This window comes from Lytechinus pictus, chromosome 5 (genome assembly GCF_037042905.1).
Source record: "Lytechinus pictus isolate F3 Inbred chromosome 5, Lp3.0, whole genome shotgun sequence".
Lineage (NCBI taxonomy): Eukaryota > Metazoa > Echinodermata > Echinoidea > Temnopleuroida > Toxopneustidae > Lytechinus > Lytechinus pictus.
Genome location: NC_087249.1, coordinates 29,969,511 through 29,985,545, shown reverse-complemented (window position 1 = coordinate 29,985,545; position 16,035 = coordinate 29,969,511). Strand labels below are relative to the sequence as shown.

The following is a 16,035-nucleotide window of genomic DNA, read 5'->3' as shown; positions in this document are numbered from 1 at the left end:
TCATTTCTTGTGAATTACTGCGCATTACTGGCAAACATAGCGCTATGGGAGATATTATCTGTTATACAAACACACCCTTTTTATATCACCTCCAAAATCATTCAGAGCTTCACCAATATCCCCTTAAATTAATTGAGCATTGAAATGTCAAGGTGAACATTCAGAAGAGCTATTTATCCTCAAGCAATTCAGTCTGTCTGTCTGCCCATCTTCATAACCTCCAGAGAACACTTGAAACAACACCACATAATAATACAGTACTCATGCATTATCATCATCGACAAGGGTGGAGCATTGGCATGCATTTTAAAGAGATTGGAAAGTCATGAGACCGAGCTTTCCCTATATGACATCTGCCAAAGATACTCTTGTATGAGTATGCTGCAAATAACCATGTACCATGTCCTCTTCATAAACTAAAACAAATGCAAAAAAGCATATACACCAAAATTGTTCTTCTACACAGTAAACATCAACTTGGAGACTCTTTAAAGGGGAATCCAACCCAAATAAAAACTTGTTTTTATAAGAAAAAGAAAAATCAGACAAGTTGATAGGTGAAAGTTTGAAAAATATTGGACAAACAACAAGAAAGTTATGAATTTTTAAAAGTTGTAAATATTGGTAATCACTATACTCATGGAGACTTCAAATTGGCCGCATATGGGACGTCATAGTGATGTAAGGCAAGGACTACTCTTCCATGTACTCCAATACATATTATGGCTAAAATGTCATTTTTCCCAAAAGTTTTATTTAAAATTATATTTTTCTTTCATGAGGACATTAAACAATATACTACCTGGGTTATATTTAGATTACTGCCCCAGGGGAATGGGTACTTAGGAGAAAACCACAAATCTCTGATAATAAAGTACATGGCCTATGGGAAAGTTGTCCTTGCCCCTTGTCATAATTTACTTACCCTGTTGCCAATTTGATATCTACATACTATTAGTGATCTCAATTTTAAAACAGCTATAACTTTCTTATTGCTTGTCCGATTTCTTTCAAACTTTCACCATTCTGTTTAATTTATTTTTCTCCTTCCCAACACAACATTTTATGGCCAAGGCTGGATTCCCCTTTAATGATTTTTCAACCTGACAAAAACATCAAGATCAACCCAAGAAGCTAATGCTGCAATGGTGTATTCTCCTGACCATATACAGCAAAATCAGCAAAGTCAAGTTACACCAAGAAAAAAATAATAATCTTAGATGGCTCAGTGATGACCATCATAATTATGGTGGTAATTTATCACTGCCTCTCAGCCAATTAGATGCTATGATTTCAACAGCTTATAATATCTGTTGGTCAAAATTGCTGACACATTTCCTCTGTTATCTACCCCAGATATGAACATTTTAATACAGCAATGTTATCATTTGGTAATGAAATTAAATCAACAGATCACTTTCAATTTTAATGAATAGCTTTCTCAATAGATCTTCATATAAATAATTCAACAAAAATAAGTGGAAGAAACGATGCCTCTCTACATGTAGCTAAGCACCATGGTTGATACATTAGTCAATATTTAGGTAAAAAGAAGTATTACTCATATTTTTATTTTGAAACAAATTTGGTATTTTCAGCTTTGGAATTTGGCTCAGTATTTCGTTTTAAATGTAAGACACTGTTCTCACTACCGTCCTTCCTAAAACTAGATTAGTGGAACCTAGTTTAACGTGTAATGAGAAATGTTGAAGCGGTCTTGGAAGCGATCTTCCAAACCGGTTCAGAAAACCACCTCGCGGTGTAGTTTTGAAGATCGCTTTGCCTTCTTAAACTGGTTTTAACGTAAATGAGGACACAACGGTTCTTCAGGAAGAGATCTTCGCACATTTCGAGCGTGCTACTCCACTCACTGTATTTGGAATGCCTATGCTGCGGTTTCAAATTTCGCATGAAACATGTCACCCCACTGAGAGTGTTCCCATAGCAACAAGAGTGCTTTACGTGAAGCGGCATTGAAAACCACCTTCGGGTGATCAAATGGGAATGCTAGCAAAGCGATCTTCTAAACTGGTTTCCTGAACCGATTTCCAGTAAAATAGTTTCAGAAAGTTTAATGAGAATGGTGTCTAAGACACCTTGCAGAAATTTCTGAGTAAATTTCAGAATCATGATTGAGCCCACCTCACAATTCATTCGGTGACCACTTGAGACCATTTGGTTATTAATTAGTGTACAATCGCACCAGTTGTAGATAGTTGCACAACCAGTGGTGAAAACCCCTTATGGGTATTTATACACAGCCACCCTATAACTGTGCAAAATTTTGTAATCACAGTGCATTAATACTTATGACACTCATCTTAGTTGAGCATTATTTTACTTCCTATTCTGAGCGTTTCCATTAAGAACATCACAGAAAATGCCAAAAGAACTATGTGATTTGACAGCCTGCTGTCAAAAGCAATTATGAAAAAAGGATTCAGCATATTTTCTTAAAATTCTGACTGTATCTGACTGTAAAGTAATCTTTATATAAACATAGTTAAGGATAGTAGTTTAAGCTCTTCCCAAGCAATCAACATCCCAAATTTGTACTCATAACGTTAGTGTGTTTACAACCATGTCACATCATTATTTTCCCATGAGAGCAGGAGAGGGTTGGCCTTTCGAATGTTGATGTGCAATCTTTTGTGCCTAGCTCGGTAGAGAGTAAGCTATGAAAACAAACATTACTGCTGCGTGCCACAGGAGGAAAAAAGCTTCTCCACTCAGCAGAGAAATGGGCTAAAAAATTAGATTTGGTTTCTGTAAGCTGGGCCAGACTGCATCGAGGGCTTTGGAGGTTGAATAAAAAGTCGAGAAAAGGAGAGTTTTTTTTTTTGTACTTGTGAAGCTGAAACATGATACCATACACGTTGCTCTACAAGAGTTGATGGGGGATGAAAGGAGCATGTTGGAATAAGTTTAAAGGTCTTCTGGTAGAGAAGTTAGCTTCATTTTCAAACACTGACCTGAGCATAACTTTCTTTCCTCTGTGACCTTTTAAAATCAGAGGCACAAGACACGATGACAAAGAAAAAAAAAGATGAATTGATCCCATGACCTACAAATGAAAAGAACTGAATACAAAATTTTCCAGGGAACTCAACTGTAACCACAATTATTTCTGAACTAAATATGCACAAACCATATTCCATCTAACCCTATACATAATCCCAAATCTTGCCAAAAACCACATTTCCATTCAAACAACTTCCACCAAATACCACCAAATGCATTTCTCGCACAGCACTAGCACAGAAACTTGATGTGGCGATATATACAAACACTGTTTTGTTCTTGTATTTATTTACCATCAGTGAGTCCCCTTTTCATTTTTATGAATCCCAGAACTCAAAACTACCTCAAACGCTGTATCCAAGCCAAATCCACCTGCCATGAAGGCTACCCTTAAACCTAGCTGATTTGTAAGAATCCATTTCTGCCTAGATGAAGGCCAGTAATCCCTTAAAGGTCATTGTTTTACCAATGATTCTTATATCACTACAGACGCGCCTTTCTCAAGCTTCTCATATGAAATATTGCAGGCTTTTCAAAGGGCATTGGGCAAATTGCTTTTGTAATTGTCAAAATGAATGATTGATGATCACAGCTAAGTTCTGCAGAATTGAGCTTAAAAACAATAGATGCTATTTTTATTCTTTAAGAATATCATGGTATCAAAATTCCTTGTTATTAGTCTTTGAGTCCTTTTAACAGGTTAAAGGAATTATGCCATGATTTTATTTCTTGCAGTGTATAGTGAGCCCCTCTATGTTTTATATTTTATTCTAGTCACAAATATAACACAGCAAATCTGAGAAATCAGTTTTTAACTTAGTGACGTCAATACTAGAAGATGATATGGAGAAACTGTGGAATTAAGATGCCAAATGGCAGGTGTTGAAAACTATCTAAAAAATACTTTCTCTTTTTCACTTAATAAAGATATGACAGGGAAGAAATGACAGCGAAGAAACTGTAACTGATTTAAAAATATGAAATCAGGTTTCTTTATTGCAATTTCTTACAATGCCTAATCTTGGAAACAAATGGCTGAATAAAAAATGTTTGATATTTCCTAAAAAGATGGGAGAAATTTAGATTTTTGCACAAGTACATGTATGAATGTACAGTATATTGAAAATATTAAGAGATCACTGAAATTCATTTAAACATGACATTCGTCTATAGTACACTTGACCAACCCACAAGAGACTCTCTACATGAGCTGCTCTTGTAATTCAGTCAAACAAAATGGTTAGAAAACTCCAATATGACAGGATTCTTCATGATTATATGCCTTAACAAAATAAGAGAGAGAGAGCCGGGGGTGGGAGAATGAACAATATAAAATTTATATGTATTGCAGTTTGAGGGAAAACAAAAATCAGCCAAACTCAATTCCCATTGATATATTCAGAGGAAATGATAGCATCGGCCGACATACAGAATCTGATTCAATCACAAATTTGGGAAGAGATTGAAAAAGAGTGTCTGTATATTGTTGGCTTCGTGTCGCCAGCGAGTTCTAAGTGAATTGCTATTGACCACATGGTATATAATTTGCTTCTCTTTTCATTAGGCATGTGCACTGGGGTATATAGAAATTCAAGTTCACCCTCGATAGTTCTACGTTTACAAGAGATGATTGTGACCTTTTTTTCAGAAAAAAATAAACATTTTGATTACACTCCAGCAACATATATGATATTCTGTACAATATTTTGTTGCAGAAACATATTTTTGTACCTACATGTACATGTATGTGTTTCTGAAATATTATGTGGTGCGGACATTAATTTTAATGACTTTTAATTCTATGTTGGCAAGGTTGACTATTCACAAAGGTCACTTTGTTCCGAAACCTGCCTTAACTTTCTATATTATCATGTGTATGCTATTGTTATACTCATATCATTATTGTCAGGTCATTCACAACAACTGCCACCCATGCCATTGAGTCCCTTCACATTTCAAGACATTTTTGCTTTTTTAAAGTCAAAGTTGTCAGCTAATTTCTTTTTATATGTAATTCACCTTTTTAAGTGGTACACCTGTAATAATTATACATTCAAGTCACAGAATTATGGCTGATGAATCTGTGACCTGACTTGTATTTTCATGAAACAGTGATAATACTGCAAACATGAAAGATGGATGACTGCATTGAAATTTTAATAAAATTTTAAAAACTACACAGGAATTTACCATACAACCTACAGGTACTTTGAGAAGAAAAAATAGATAAGAATGTACACTCCAATGTTCAATATATTTTGATATAACACTCTTCATTATCTGGCATAAATAGATTGAGTCTCCAATGATCATCATGTTTCAAAGTGGTTGCGACAGGCCTTATTAGATCTTAAATGAGTTGAGAGTTGATTGAAGAGGACCATGCCAAATACAGACCTTCAGACTAATGTACTCTTTCACATTCATGATGACAATTTACTGAAAGAATGAGTATATCATTTGCTCTCATCTTGTCCATCAAAAACCAATATTGAAGTTGATGTTTTTTTTTGGTAGTTCAAATAAATCAAATAAAATGAGGAAAATTAAGCTTGTCTCATTTGAGGGATTATTTTTTCCAATGCAGGGATTATATTTCAAATGAAGTTTACAAAATGTAATAAACCTGTTATCAAATGATAGGCATTTAACTGAAAATACAAACTGATTCAATTATAGATTGAATTACCTACAGCTGTAAATGAGTAATTGAAAATTGATTTCTCCACACCGGCAATTAAATGCAAGTTTTCTAATATTGTCAGGGTTGTATAGCAGAGTGGAGAGGTTCTTCCACGTGTGATTGTGTTTTGAAAGACAATATCAATCATATACATGTCTGTGGAGTCAGTGTAAAACAAGGGTCTGTTCAGCTTTTCTTAAAGAAAAAGGCTAGACTAAAGAATAGATAATGGAGGGGAAATCATGTTTCTAAAAGAACTATTTTTCCCCTTTTTATTCAAACTTTTCAGATTTAAAGGAGAATGAAACTCTTGGAGCAAGTTAGCTTTTGTGAAAGCAGAAAAATCAAAGAATAAGATCAACAAAACTTTGAGTAAAATAGGACTAGCAATAAAAGAGTTATGAGCATTTGAATGTCGAGATCACTAATGCTATGGAGACCCTCCCATTGGCAATGCGACCAAGATCTGTGATGTCACACACGTACAACTCTCCCATTCGGACACTGAAAATATACCCCAAAACATCTCTTTTTGCTCATTCTAATCATATGACAAACGATTCATCAATGATATAATGTTGTGAAACCTCTGTACTTGTCATCCCATAAAGAAAGCACCGAACCTTGTGATAGACTCTATAAAAGTGAGAATATAAGTGAAATAAGTACTAAAGTAATGAAGGAGTTGTACGTGTGTGATATCACAGATCTTGGTCGCATTGCCGATGGGAGGATCTACGTGGCACTAGTGATCTCAATATTCAAATGCTCATAACTTTCTTATTATTCATTCAATCTTCCTCAAACTTTCAACAATATGTTTCTTTGATTTTTCTCTTTGATATGGATTTAGCTAGTTTCAAGGGTTTCATTCTCCTTTAAAGAAGTTCTTTTGTACTTCGCAATTCACGGGGGCAGTTTGCCATTTGCCCAGTTAAATTTTTGGTGCACAGACATCTGTTACAATTATTGAATTAAAAACCCTCATCTCACCAAGCACAATTCCTTTTCCTTTCGAATCCCTCTATTTCTCTATCTAGACAAAACAATTAGAGGGCAGAAATGCTGCATGTAGCGAAATGGATTGATACAGCTCTTTACCCCTTACACACTAGATCCAGGTCCCTGCATAAAACCTATGGGAATGTTAGAAATCAGAAGCAAATGGGTTTTAAGATTCCCTTACCTTTTTCTATATAATGCTCAAGACTTCTTCGCCTTGTGTCTAGTTGCTGGTCGGACAGTGTGAAGGGCCACTTGCCCGGAAACTTAGGAAACTGGTAGTCGATGAACTCCCTCTTCAGCTTGGCATGGACATTGGCAAACTCACTGTATCGGTGGGAACACAGCAATCTCCCTGCCATGTAGATATTATAAACCTGAAATAACAGATGATAGACATTTTTAACAACCACTATAAACTTTAATATACAAACAGTATCCAACAGAAGTGAGTATACCCCTACCACCATAAGAGATCAAGTATTATCTCATTTCAGCTCTATTTCTTAATTACTAATTAGTGATGTAGTTTAGTATATTTTGTTGTCTTTGATAATATAATATAGGGGTAGATAATTACAACACCTATTCCTTTCTTGCTGTCCCTCTCACACTTAGTCAAATGTATACTTGATTTTTTTTTTTCTTGACTCATTATATTGTACATGTATTGCATTTTATGGACTTTTATGAGCAAATATTATTGTTTTCTTGAGTTCAAGAAGATTTCTTTGTGAAGAGATGTGCAGTACTTAAAGTTGATGTTCTTGTGAAAATGTGCTCAGTTCTGTTGGATACTACAACAAATACAGTGTAAACAGTTCAATGAGACATTCACACAAGGAAAAAAAATCAATCTGTGCTCATCTTCATCATTAATTATTAAAGCTAGTCTTAATGGTCGTCTGAACAGTTTACATAGAAAAAAATCACGCAAACTGGATGACTGTCTTTTTGAAGAGTAAGACTGCCTAGCCAATATTCATCAACATGGTTCTACCTAGAATGAAAGAGGAAGGAAATATCACAGGCGTGAAAATTCTAAGAAGCTTCAAGAAATAGGTAGCTGTCTCAAGAAATGTAACTTTGCCACAGGCATTTCATCTAAAGATAGGGAATAGCAAATATATGTGGCGCATCTGTAACGGTAATTGGAGAAAAGGAGGCTGAATTATTAAGGGGGATTGTGAAAAGAGGGGGGGGGGATAACTGACCAAGATATTTTGGGCAGAAGCAGGAGATAGGATTTCCAAAGTTTGGAGTGCTGTTCACATGTGGATCACAAGTTATATACACCGGTAATTTTGTTTCAAAGACCAGCCACAAAGGTTTGCAATCAATCGCTGAATGTTATTGACCAATCAAGATCAGTGTTGCATGCCCACTTTGTTCAAAACACTAACTAGGATCCTATCAGAGCAGTTCTATCATATTTGCAATTCACCATACACCTTTATGTTATGGGACCCTGTACGTGTAAGTATGGATCGCAATCAAATAAGTGACATCACATCTGAGATGAAACCAACAAAAGATTAGAATTACAGCTAGAGGGAAATATGAGGAGACATCAACGTTGAAGTAGTAAGAGACATGGTGTACATGGCGCTGCACAAACTAAGCAAGGCAAGGATTTGATAATAGCCTAATATGAAGCACATAGAAACCACAGACTGAACTGGGATTAATCAAATCAAAGCGACACATATATCTCAATATGATGCTTTGTATCTTACTCTTTTTCTTTAACAAATCTAGGGTACATGAATAAAATAAAAGAGGGCAAGTAATCAAGTTACCTACCACATATTTTTCTCCATCACTGGTAATGTGTTGGTAGTCTGGTATGGTTATAGGCACAGGTCGTTTGTCACTGTAGTCGCAGTAAGAGTACCCCGACGACTCATCGCTCAAGTCTTTCTTCTCCTCTCGGAAGTTTGGTACAGAGATGACCGTTAACGTAAGTTCATTGCCCCCCTGCTTGATGAGGTCCACAACAAACTTGTGAGTAGCACCTTCAACATCAACGCTATTTCTGTTAGAAATAAAATGAATTGTTGGAGAAATGAAAATCAATATTTTATTACTTTTTATTGTATTCAAATTTGTGAAATCCATCCAACAGAATATCAGTTTCCAACCCCCAAGATGCCTGAATCCACAATATTGAAGTAATAACCTTCAACACCATTTTACATACATGAACTAAAAAAACCCATAATTTTATGGGTACTTTTATAGCTATATAATTGCAATTGGACTGTAATATACTTTTCATATTACATTCTATATTGTGTTGCACCATTATAGAAACACAATTTCATGATCATTACATGTATATCACTATTAATATAATTTCACCTCTACTATGAATGTATTCATTAGTGAACAATACACTTTTAGAGAATAGTATTATCCCCATCTTGCCTCATTCATACGCACTCACACTGATTAGTGATATGCCCCCATACCAAATCAACCAAAAAATGACAAGGACCATGGGAGCAATCAAACTAATTAATCTCATTCTACTCAACAAATCATTAAACAGAAAACGAGAATGAGTATGAATACACAAAACATACATACATCTATCAATTTCAATATAAAAGCATATAACCTCTAGATCTGCCCCTACCCCTTTTACGGTGGATCTCCCGCTTCCCTTCTCTCTCTTCTTTCTCTCTCCCTCCCTCTTTCTTTCTTTCTTTCTTTTCTCTTTCTCGCTCTCATCCTTTCTGTTCCTTATTCCCCTCTCAATTCATCTGGCAGATAAACATGTGGTGCATCTGTAGCAGGTCTCTCTCACAAATTATGGAAGATGAAAATCTTTTTTTTTTTCTTCTTCTCCTTGTCTGGCTCCTAATTACAGATGCTCCATTTTTTACGACTGATTTTCCCATTTCTCTCATTTTTATGGACAGAAAAAGTTCAAGGCAATTTTGTAGGAATGATTTGTGTCATGCTGGTAACCGACAAGCACAATACATTAATTATCTGTGCGTGTTTGTATGTCAGAGATAGAGAACAACCCAATAAGACAGTAGAGGGGAAAAGAAAGTATAATCAATAGAGTGAAGAAAATGTTATTAATTAATCATTCATCATTTTTTTATGCATCAACTTCAATTCACGTTTTCCTTACAGAAAACTGAGAATCGTCCAAAATATCATATATTTTTCAAGGCTCCTGCCTTCACCTTTGGTTTATAGCAAAATTCTAAAAAACGATATTGTTGAAAATGATTAGATCAATGATTTAGCAGAGCATTGTCTAATTCAACCAGAAAACAAACAAATGTGATCAATTCAATTGAAAGTTGCATAAAGCCAATCTTTTCATTTATATTCATTTTGAACTGATTAATATACATGTATAAAGATAGGATTAAAGAAAAAAACCTGAATATATATTTGCCGGATTTTGGTTTTATTTCAACACAGTTGAAAAACATTGTGGGTTTTCAGTCACCACTGAATATTTCTCTCAGATCCAAAGATAATTGACAACAGGTACAGATCTAGATACCCCCTCCCTGGAAAAAAACTAAAACTAAAATTTGTACAGTGGGGAGGATACAACAAAGCAATCACTGAATAAGAATGAACTATGAAAGGTGTAACAACTAAGTTAATCTTCCTAAGATATGAACATAGGATATTAAGATTCACTCCCCATGGAGTGGAGAATGTATGAAGAATTTCATTTAGGGAGGAAAGCAAATACATATTGGCTGGCTAATGATATAAACACAAGCACTAGTGAGAGACATTGGCACTTGCTAGTGCCATAAAAAAACAATATCATTAATATTAAAAAAGCGCTCTAAAAAGTACCATCATGGCACAACTGACAAAGCACTTGGGACGGTCGAAACAGTTAGCTTCAACAAGCCTTGGCTTTATTTTAGGGGGATAACAATCTAAATGCACAAACATTTGAGCTTTTGAGGTACAGATCTATTAAAGAGAAAATTGAAAGTGAACAGGAAAAGCTCTTATGGGGTGTCCTCAAACGATGGCACGAGAGCGGATCTGACATATCTCTACCAATGGTTGGGACTGTCATCAGGTTCCTATAGGCTTCATGTGCAAGTAGGAGAGAGTAGGAGCAGACAGCATCGAGAGGGAATCATCCTCTCTCCAAAAAAAAAAATCATTCTTGTTGCCATGGTAACAAATGTGAGGGAGCAATGGAGAGACAGCTGAAATGTCAAACTTAGAATCAGCACGATTCATCATGAATGCTTTGGTGGCATTTATTGGCTGCTATTATCAGCTTGTAATACCATCAGCCTCTCTAATGTTGCAAACGCCCTTTTATTGTTTTAGAATTAATTCCCTCCACTTTTCATAAATAGAAGGAAAAAAATAAATGCTTTTGCATAACCACTAATCTTGGAAACTTTAAAACTGATAGTATACTTCCATTTTAACTAGAAATGCTCGGCAGGTCGCACGGCCGAGCACAGGTATCCCCCAAACCCACCGCATCATCCATTATTGCGATATATAGAGCTCACTCATAAATTTGACAAATTACTGATATCAAAAAATGTTTTTGTTTTTTCAATTTTGTGCTCTTAAGTTTGTTTTCCTTCTCAACATCTCATTTCTCTTTCTCTCTTTACTGTTCAAATAAATCACTTGATTTTATATCTATCTCCTCAATCCATCACTCCCTTCCACCCTTTCTCTGTGTATATCACTATCCATGTTTCCTTTTATCTTTCCTTCACATTCCCACTCTGAGGTATAACACATCCTGAAGTATAATACATCAGGCAGAATTTTGAAATCAGATACCGACAAGTACTGAAAGTGAAACCCATACACAGTGAAATTTGTCACTTCTTTTTTCCTTATGGAATATTCATGAATTCATGGACAAGTATGGTCGAGTGTTTGGAGGCAAGAGTCTAGCCCACTGAACAAAAACTTGCGAAAAGTTAATCAGCAGAAGAAAAGATGAAAAGAGAAACGGAACATGGCCACATCGATTGGTGACGTAGGGAATGTAATGTGCAAGCATGTACCTCCCAATGAGTCTCAATTATTCATGACTTATGATGTGATTTATTACACATCAATAAAATATCATGCGCCAAATATGTGACAAGTGTGGGTCCATACAGATGAGCGATGGTTCATACAACAGACTATAAAAGATAATAAGACAAAATAGCGATCTCCTTTGGCTTTCAGTTTTTCACTTTCTCCAGACTTTACGTGTTATATTATCATACACTGAGATTTTTCCAATGCCTTAACAAATTCATGAATTAAAAAATACACATTGCAAAATACTAAAAAAATATTGAGCTTCACAGCTTCACAGTAACAAATCTCTCCTTTGATATTATGAGTAGCATTCTCACACCACATTCTACACTCGTCCCATGCTTGTTTGCCAAACTCTTTTTTTCCCTGCCCATGAACGTTCTCATGTTGCACAATACAATTTTGTCTGAATCTTTGATAAGGATACAATAACACACCGCTGCATTGTCCAGCATTGATTTCCACGGTAAGTTATCCTAGTGATTCAGTGACGAGATATCTTCATTAGATTATCGTGGATAGACTGTGACGTAAGGCAAGGAAACAGTGCAGAAAGGAGCGTGATTTCAATATAAAAAGAGTTGGTAAAAAGGGTATTTTGGACAAGATGGATTTAAAAGAACTAGCATCTGTGGTAACATTGCTTGAATCTTAAAGGTACAAAAAAGATTTTTGAAAATATAGAATTCTCTTATGTGGGAAATGATTCAAGTCCAATTCATTCAAAATTCAATTTCATTACACACTACTCACAAACTATGTTTCTCAGCAGATGATCTGAATATAATTAGTATTTGATTATTACCGTGTAAATTAAAGGGGGAAAAAAACATGTCTCATTATTCTGTGCAAACCCTTTTTTAAATTTGGCATGCTGCCAGATTATAGTCATTTTTTCTCAATATATTCTTCAACATCTGCAGGTTCTCATACAAAATGATATTAATACAATATACAACAAAAGGACTCTCTTGAAGGTGATATACTTCTAAAGAATAGTCAAGAGACTTGAAGACATCATCAACAATTGCAGAGAGAGGAAGGTGATGGAGAAGAGGGAGTTTCCTCCCAAGCTTCAAGAAAACAAGCTAGCATTCATTCCGAGAGTAAATAGAAAGGGGTGGAAAGGGATCTATCATCTAACTAAGCTAATAAATGGAGCTCACTCTCTCGGAAGGAAAACACCAGAGAATCCTCTAAACCCTGATGTAATTCCATCATATAATGCAATTGAGAACGTGAAATGCACCCTCCTGAGGGGGAAGCCCTCGTCTGATGCAGTCTTTTGGCCCGTATTAGGGCTATTTCGGTGATCGATGCCGTAATAAGATGGAGTTTTCATCCCTGCTCGTGTGTCTTGACAGTGGATGTAGATATCGGACAAGGCTAAGGCAGTATCATGAATGGCTATTTCTCCTGGTAATTCACCAATGTAGCAGGTTATATGTTTCAATACGATGCCGTTGGAAATGGGCCAACTTGGAAAACATTTCAGTGCATTTTCACGACAGTGAAGAAGAGGATCCATGAGGCAATATTACCGTTTACGCTGCTCAACATTCATAACACAGGAAAAATATTTAAATATCTATCCCAAAGTATCAACTCCTTGAGGATGAAGCCAATTTGGGAACATCTATAAAGTCCTCTGGGAAACAAATTGGATAATGATTTTTTTTTATTATCATTATGTTGACATCAATATATCAGATACAAAACCCAAAATAAGACAATGTAATGCTGCTTCAACACATAATTTAGTGATTGTTTTAAAAAAAAATGTTTCCTCAGACACTGTCCTACAAACAGGTTATACGAATTTAAAAAAAAGCTGTTCATGAAAAACCTTTAGAGCTCCTTGCTTCATCTGGTAACTGGAACAGTTTATAGAATTCCAGGTCAATGTGATTTCCAAACACCATGTTGAAGATTTTCAGAGCTCCGCATCGTGTCGTACCCATCTCATACAGGTGGAAAATTTGATGCAGTGTAGATGAATACTCTGAAACCATTTCAACTCACATTTCTAAGAACGTAGGATCTCAATGTGAGCTGGATAACACATGATGGGTAACTAATCTTCGCAGATAATAGAATGGATCGTACAGCTTCATCCGAGCTAGCGCCAAGTCCTAGATCCATTATTATGTAGGTTAATGAGCGTGTCACATGTTTTTCTTATCCACTCCCTAAAACAGGCCCATCACATGAAAAAGTGGTGAGATGATTTGACTCTGGGGGGGGGGGGGGGGTCCTCTCGTGAAAGACACAATTTACATGTACTGTATGTTCTCCAGATCTATCAGGTAAAAAATGAAAATGAGAGGAATAAAGCACTTGAATTGACTTGAAACCTATTCAAAAATTCTATTTATACGTTCCCACAGTTCATTTCATTCTTGTTCTTGTTGATCTTGTTAGGTGCTGATGAAACGAAACTCTGCAAACTGAGATCAATGAGAACAAAATACTTTACGTTTTTGAACCTCTAAACAATAAAATGCTGACTGCATTAAATCGTATATATATCTTTTTATTCAAAGATTATGATGGTGGTAACTTTGAAAATATTTTACTGTATTATAACCATAAGCCTCCTTGGTCTGTTGAAATAAGAATTTGAAATTTGTTTCTTCTATGTTATATTAACATAAATTTGTAAATGTACTTGGGGATGAAAATCTAAACATTTTATTTCTTTCCTTGTATCTGGCTCAATTTACTAAGTTTACAATAGGGAAAGATGCTAAGAAAGGAATTATCACAAGTGATTTCAAGTAAAGATTGAGAGTGAATGGGTTCAGTAAACAATGGTCTTTACTATAAAGTGCAGGGAGTGCACAAATCCATTTTACAAATTATCTTGAAGCAGCAATGATCACGTTTGCACTCTTAAATTACTCTTGGTAAATGAGAATAAATTCCTCCACTCTTCGCAGAGACATCAGACAAATTGTTATCTATTCAGAGAAAGATGGCCAATGTCCCTACATTAAAAGGCTGGAATGATATTAGGGATGGCCGCCCTTTTAGCTGTCACATAGACATGCTCAGAGGGGAAACTTTTTACCTTTCATCATTTTCTCTCTAATGCCCTTTCGCTGGGAGAAATAATTACAGAGATGTGTTGAATCCCTTCTTTATGTGTGAGCCTTATGGTATTTTTAAAAGTCAACACAATCCACACATGGGAGGGAACCTTTTAATTCCAGCAAATTCTTCTCTCGATTCTGGCTCCAGAAAACAAGAATCAATTACCCCCAAGACACAAGCTTAGATCATTTTCCCTCTGCAGAGGAGCTCATCCCTAGATACATGTATGTTTATACGAGGACTACTGATGGTGTCAGTTTGCAAAAAAAAAAATCAAATTTAGACAAAGATTTATACTCTGATAGAAACGCGAAAATCCCCATCTCACTTTCAAACGAGTGAGTGAAAAAGAAACATGAAAAGGAAAAAAAGAGGGAGGAAGAAAAAGGAATGAACAAGTGGAATGCCTCTGGCCGTCTCACCTGCATCACGCGATTCAATATAGCAGCAGTGCTGATTTTGAAAACTACTATAACTCGCACAAGATGTTCAGTGATACTTGGTTACTCTTATTTCCACGTTTTATGAACTAGACCAATACACTTATAGAGATATGATGGCAATTCAACAAATACCCCCAACGTGGCCAAAGTTCTTTGACCTTACATGACCTTTGAACTTGATCATGTGACCTGAAACTCGCACAGGATGTTCAGTGATACTTGATTACTATTATGTCCAAGTTTTATGAACTAGACCAACACACTTTCAAATTTATGGCTGTAATTCAACAAATACCCCAATTTGGCCAAAGTTCATTGACCCTAAATGACCTTTGACCTTGATCATGTGACCTGAAACTTGCACAGGATGTTCAGTAATACTTGATTACTATTATGTCCAAGTTTCATGAATCAGATCCATAAACTTTCAAAGTTATGATGGTAATTCAACAGATACCCCCAATTCGGCCAAAGTTCATTGACCCTAAATGACCTTTGACCTTGGTCATGTGATGTGAAACTCATGCAGGATGTTCAGTGATACTTGATTAACCTTATGTATAAGTTTCATGAACTAGGTCCATATATTTTCTAAGTTATGATGACATTTCAAAAACTTAACCTTAGGTTAAGATTTTGATGTTGATTCCCCCAACATGGTCTAAGTTCATTGACCCTAAATGACCTTTGACCTTGGTCATGTGACATGAAACTCAGGCAGGATGTTCAGTA

The 16,035-nt window shown here is 35.7% G+C and overlaps 1 protein-coding gene across 2 annotated transcripts in view; it reads right to left on the bottom strand.

Annotated features, from left to right (window-relative positions):
- The window catches only part of LOC129261580 (sorting nexin-27-like), an 89,611-nt gene that overhangs the window by 29,160 nt on the left and 44,416 nt on the right, over positions 1-16,035 (bottom strand). For both annotated transcript variants that reach the window (XR_010293722.1, XM_064100213.1), the window contains exons 2-3: positions 8,510-8,741; positions 6,891-7,083 (exon numbers count right to left, since the gene is read on the bottom strand). Coding sequence is in view for 1 of the 2 variants with exons in the window: in XM_064100213.1 (XP_063956283.1) it covers positions 6,891-7,083; positions 8,510-8,741 (425 nt within the window). In the remaining variant the exon portion in view is untranslated. The remainder of the gene's footprint in view (positions 1-6,890; positions 7,084-8,509; positions 8,742-16,035) is intronic.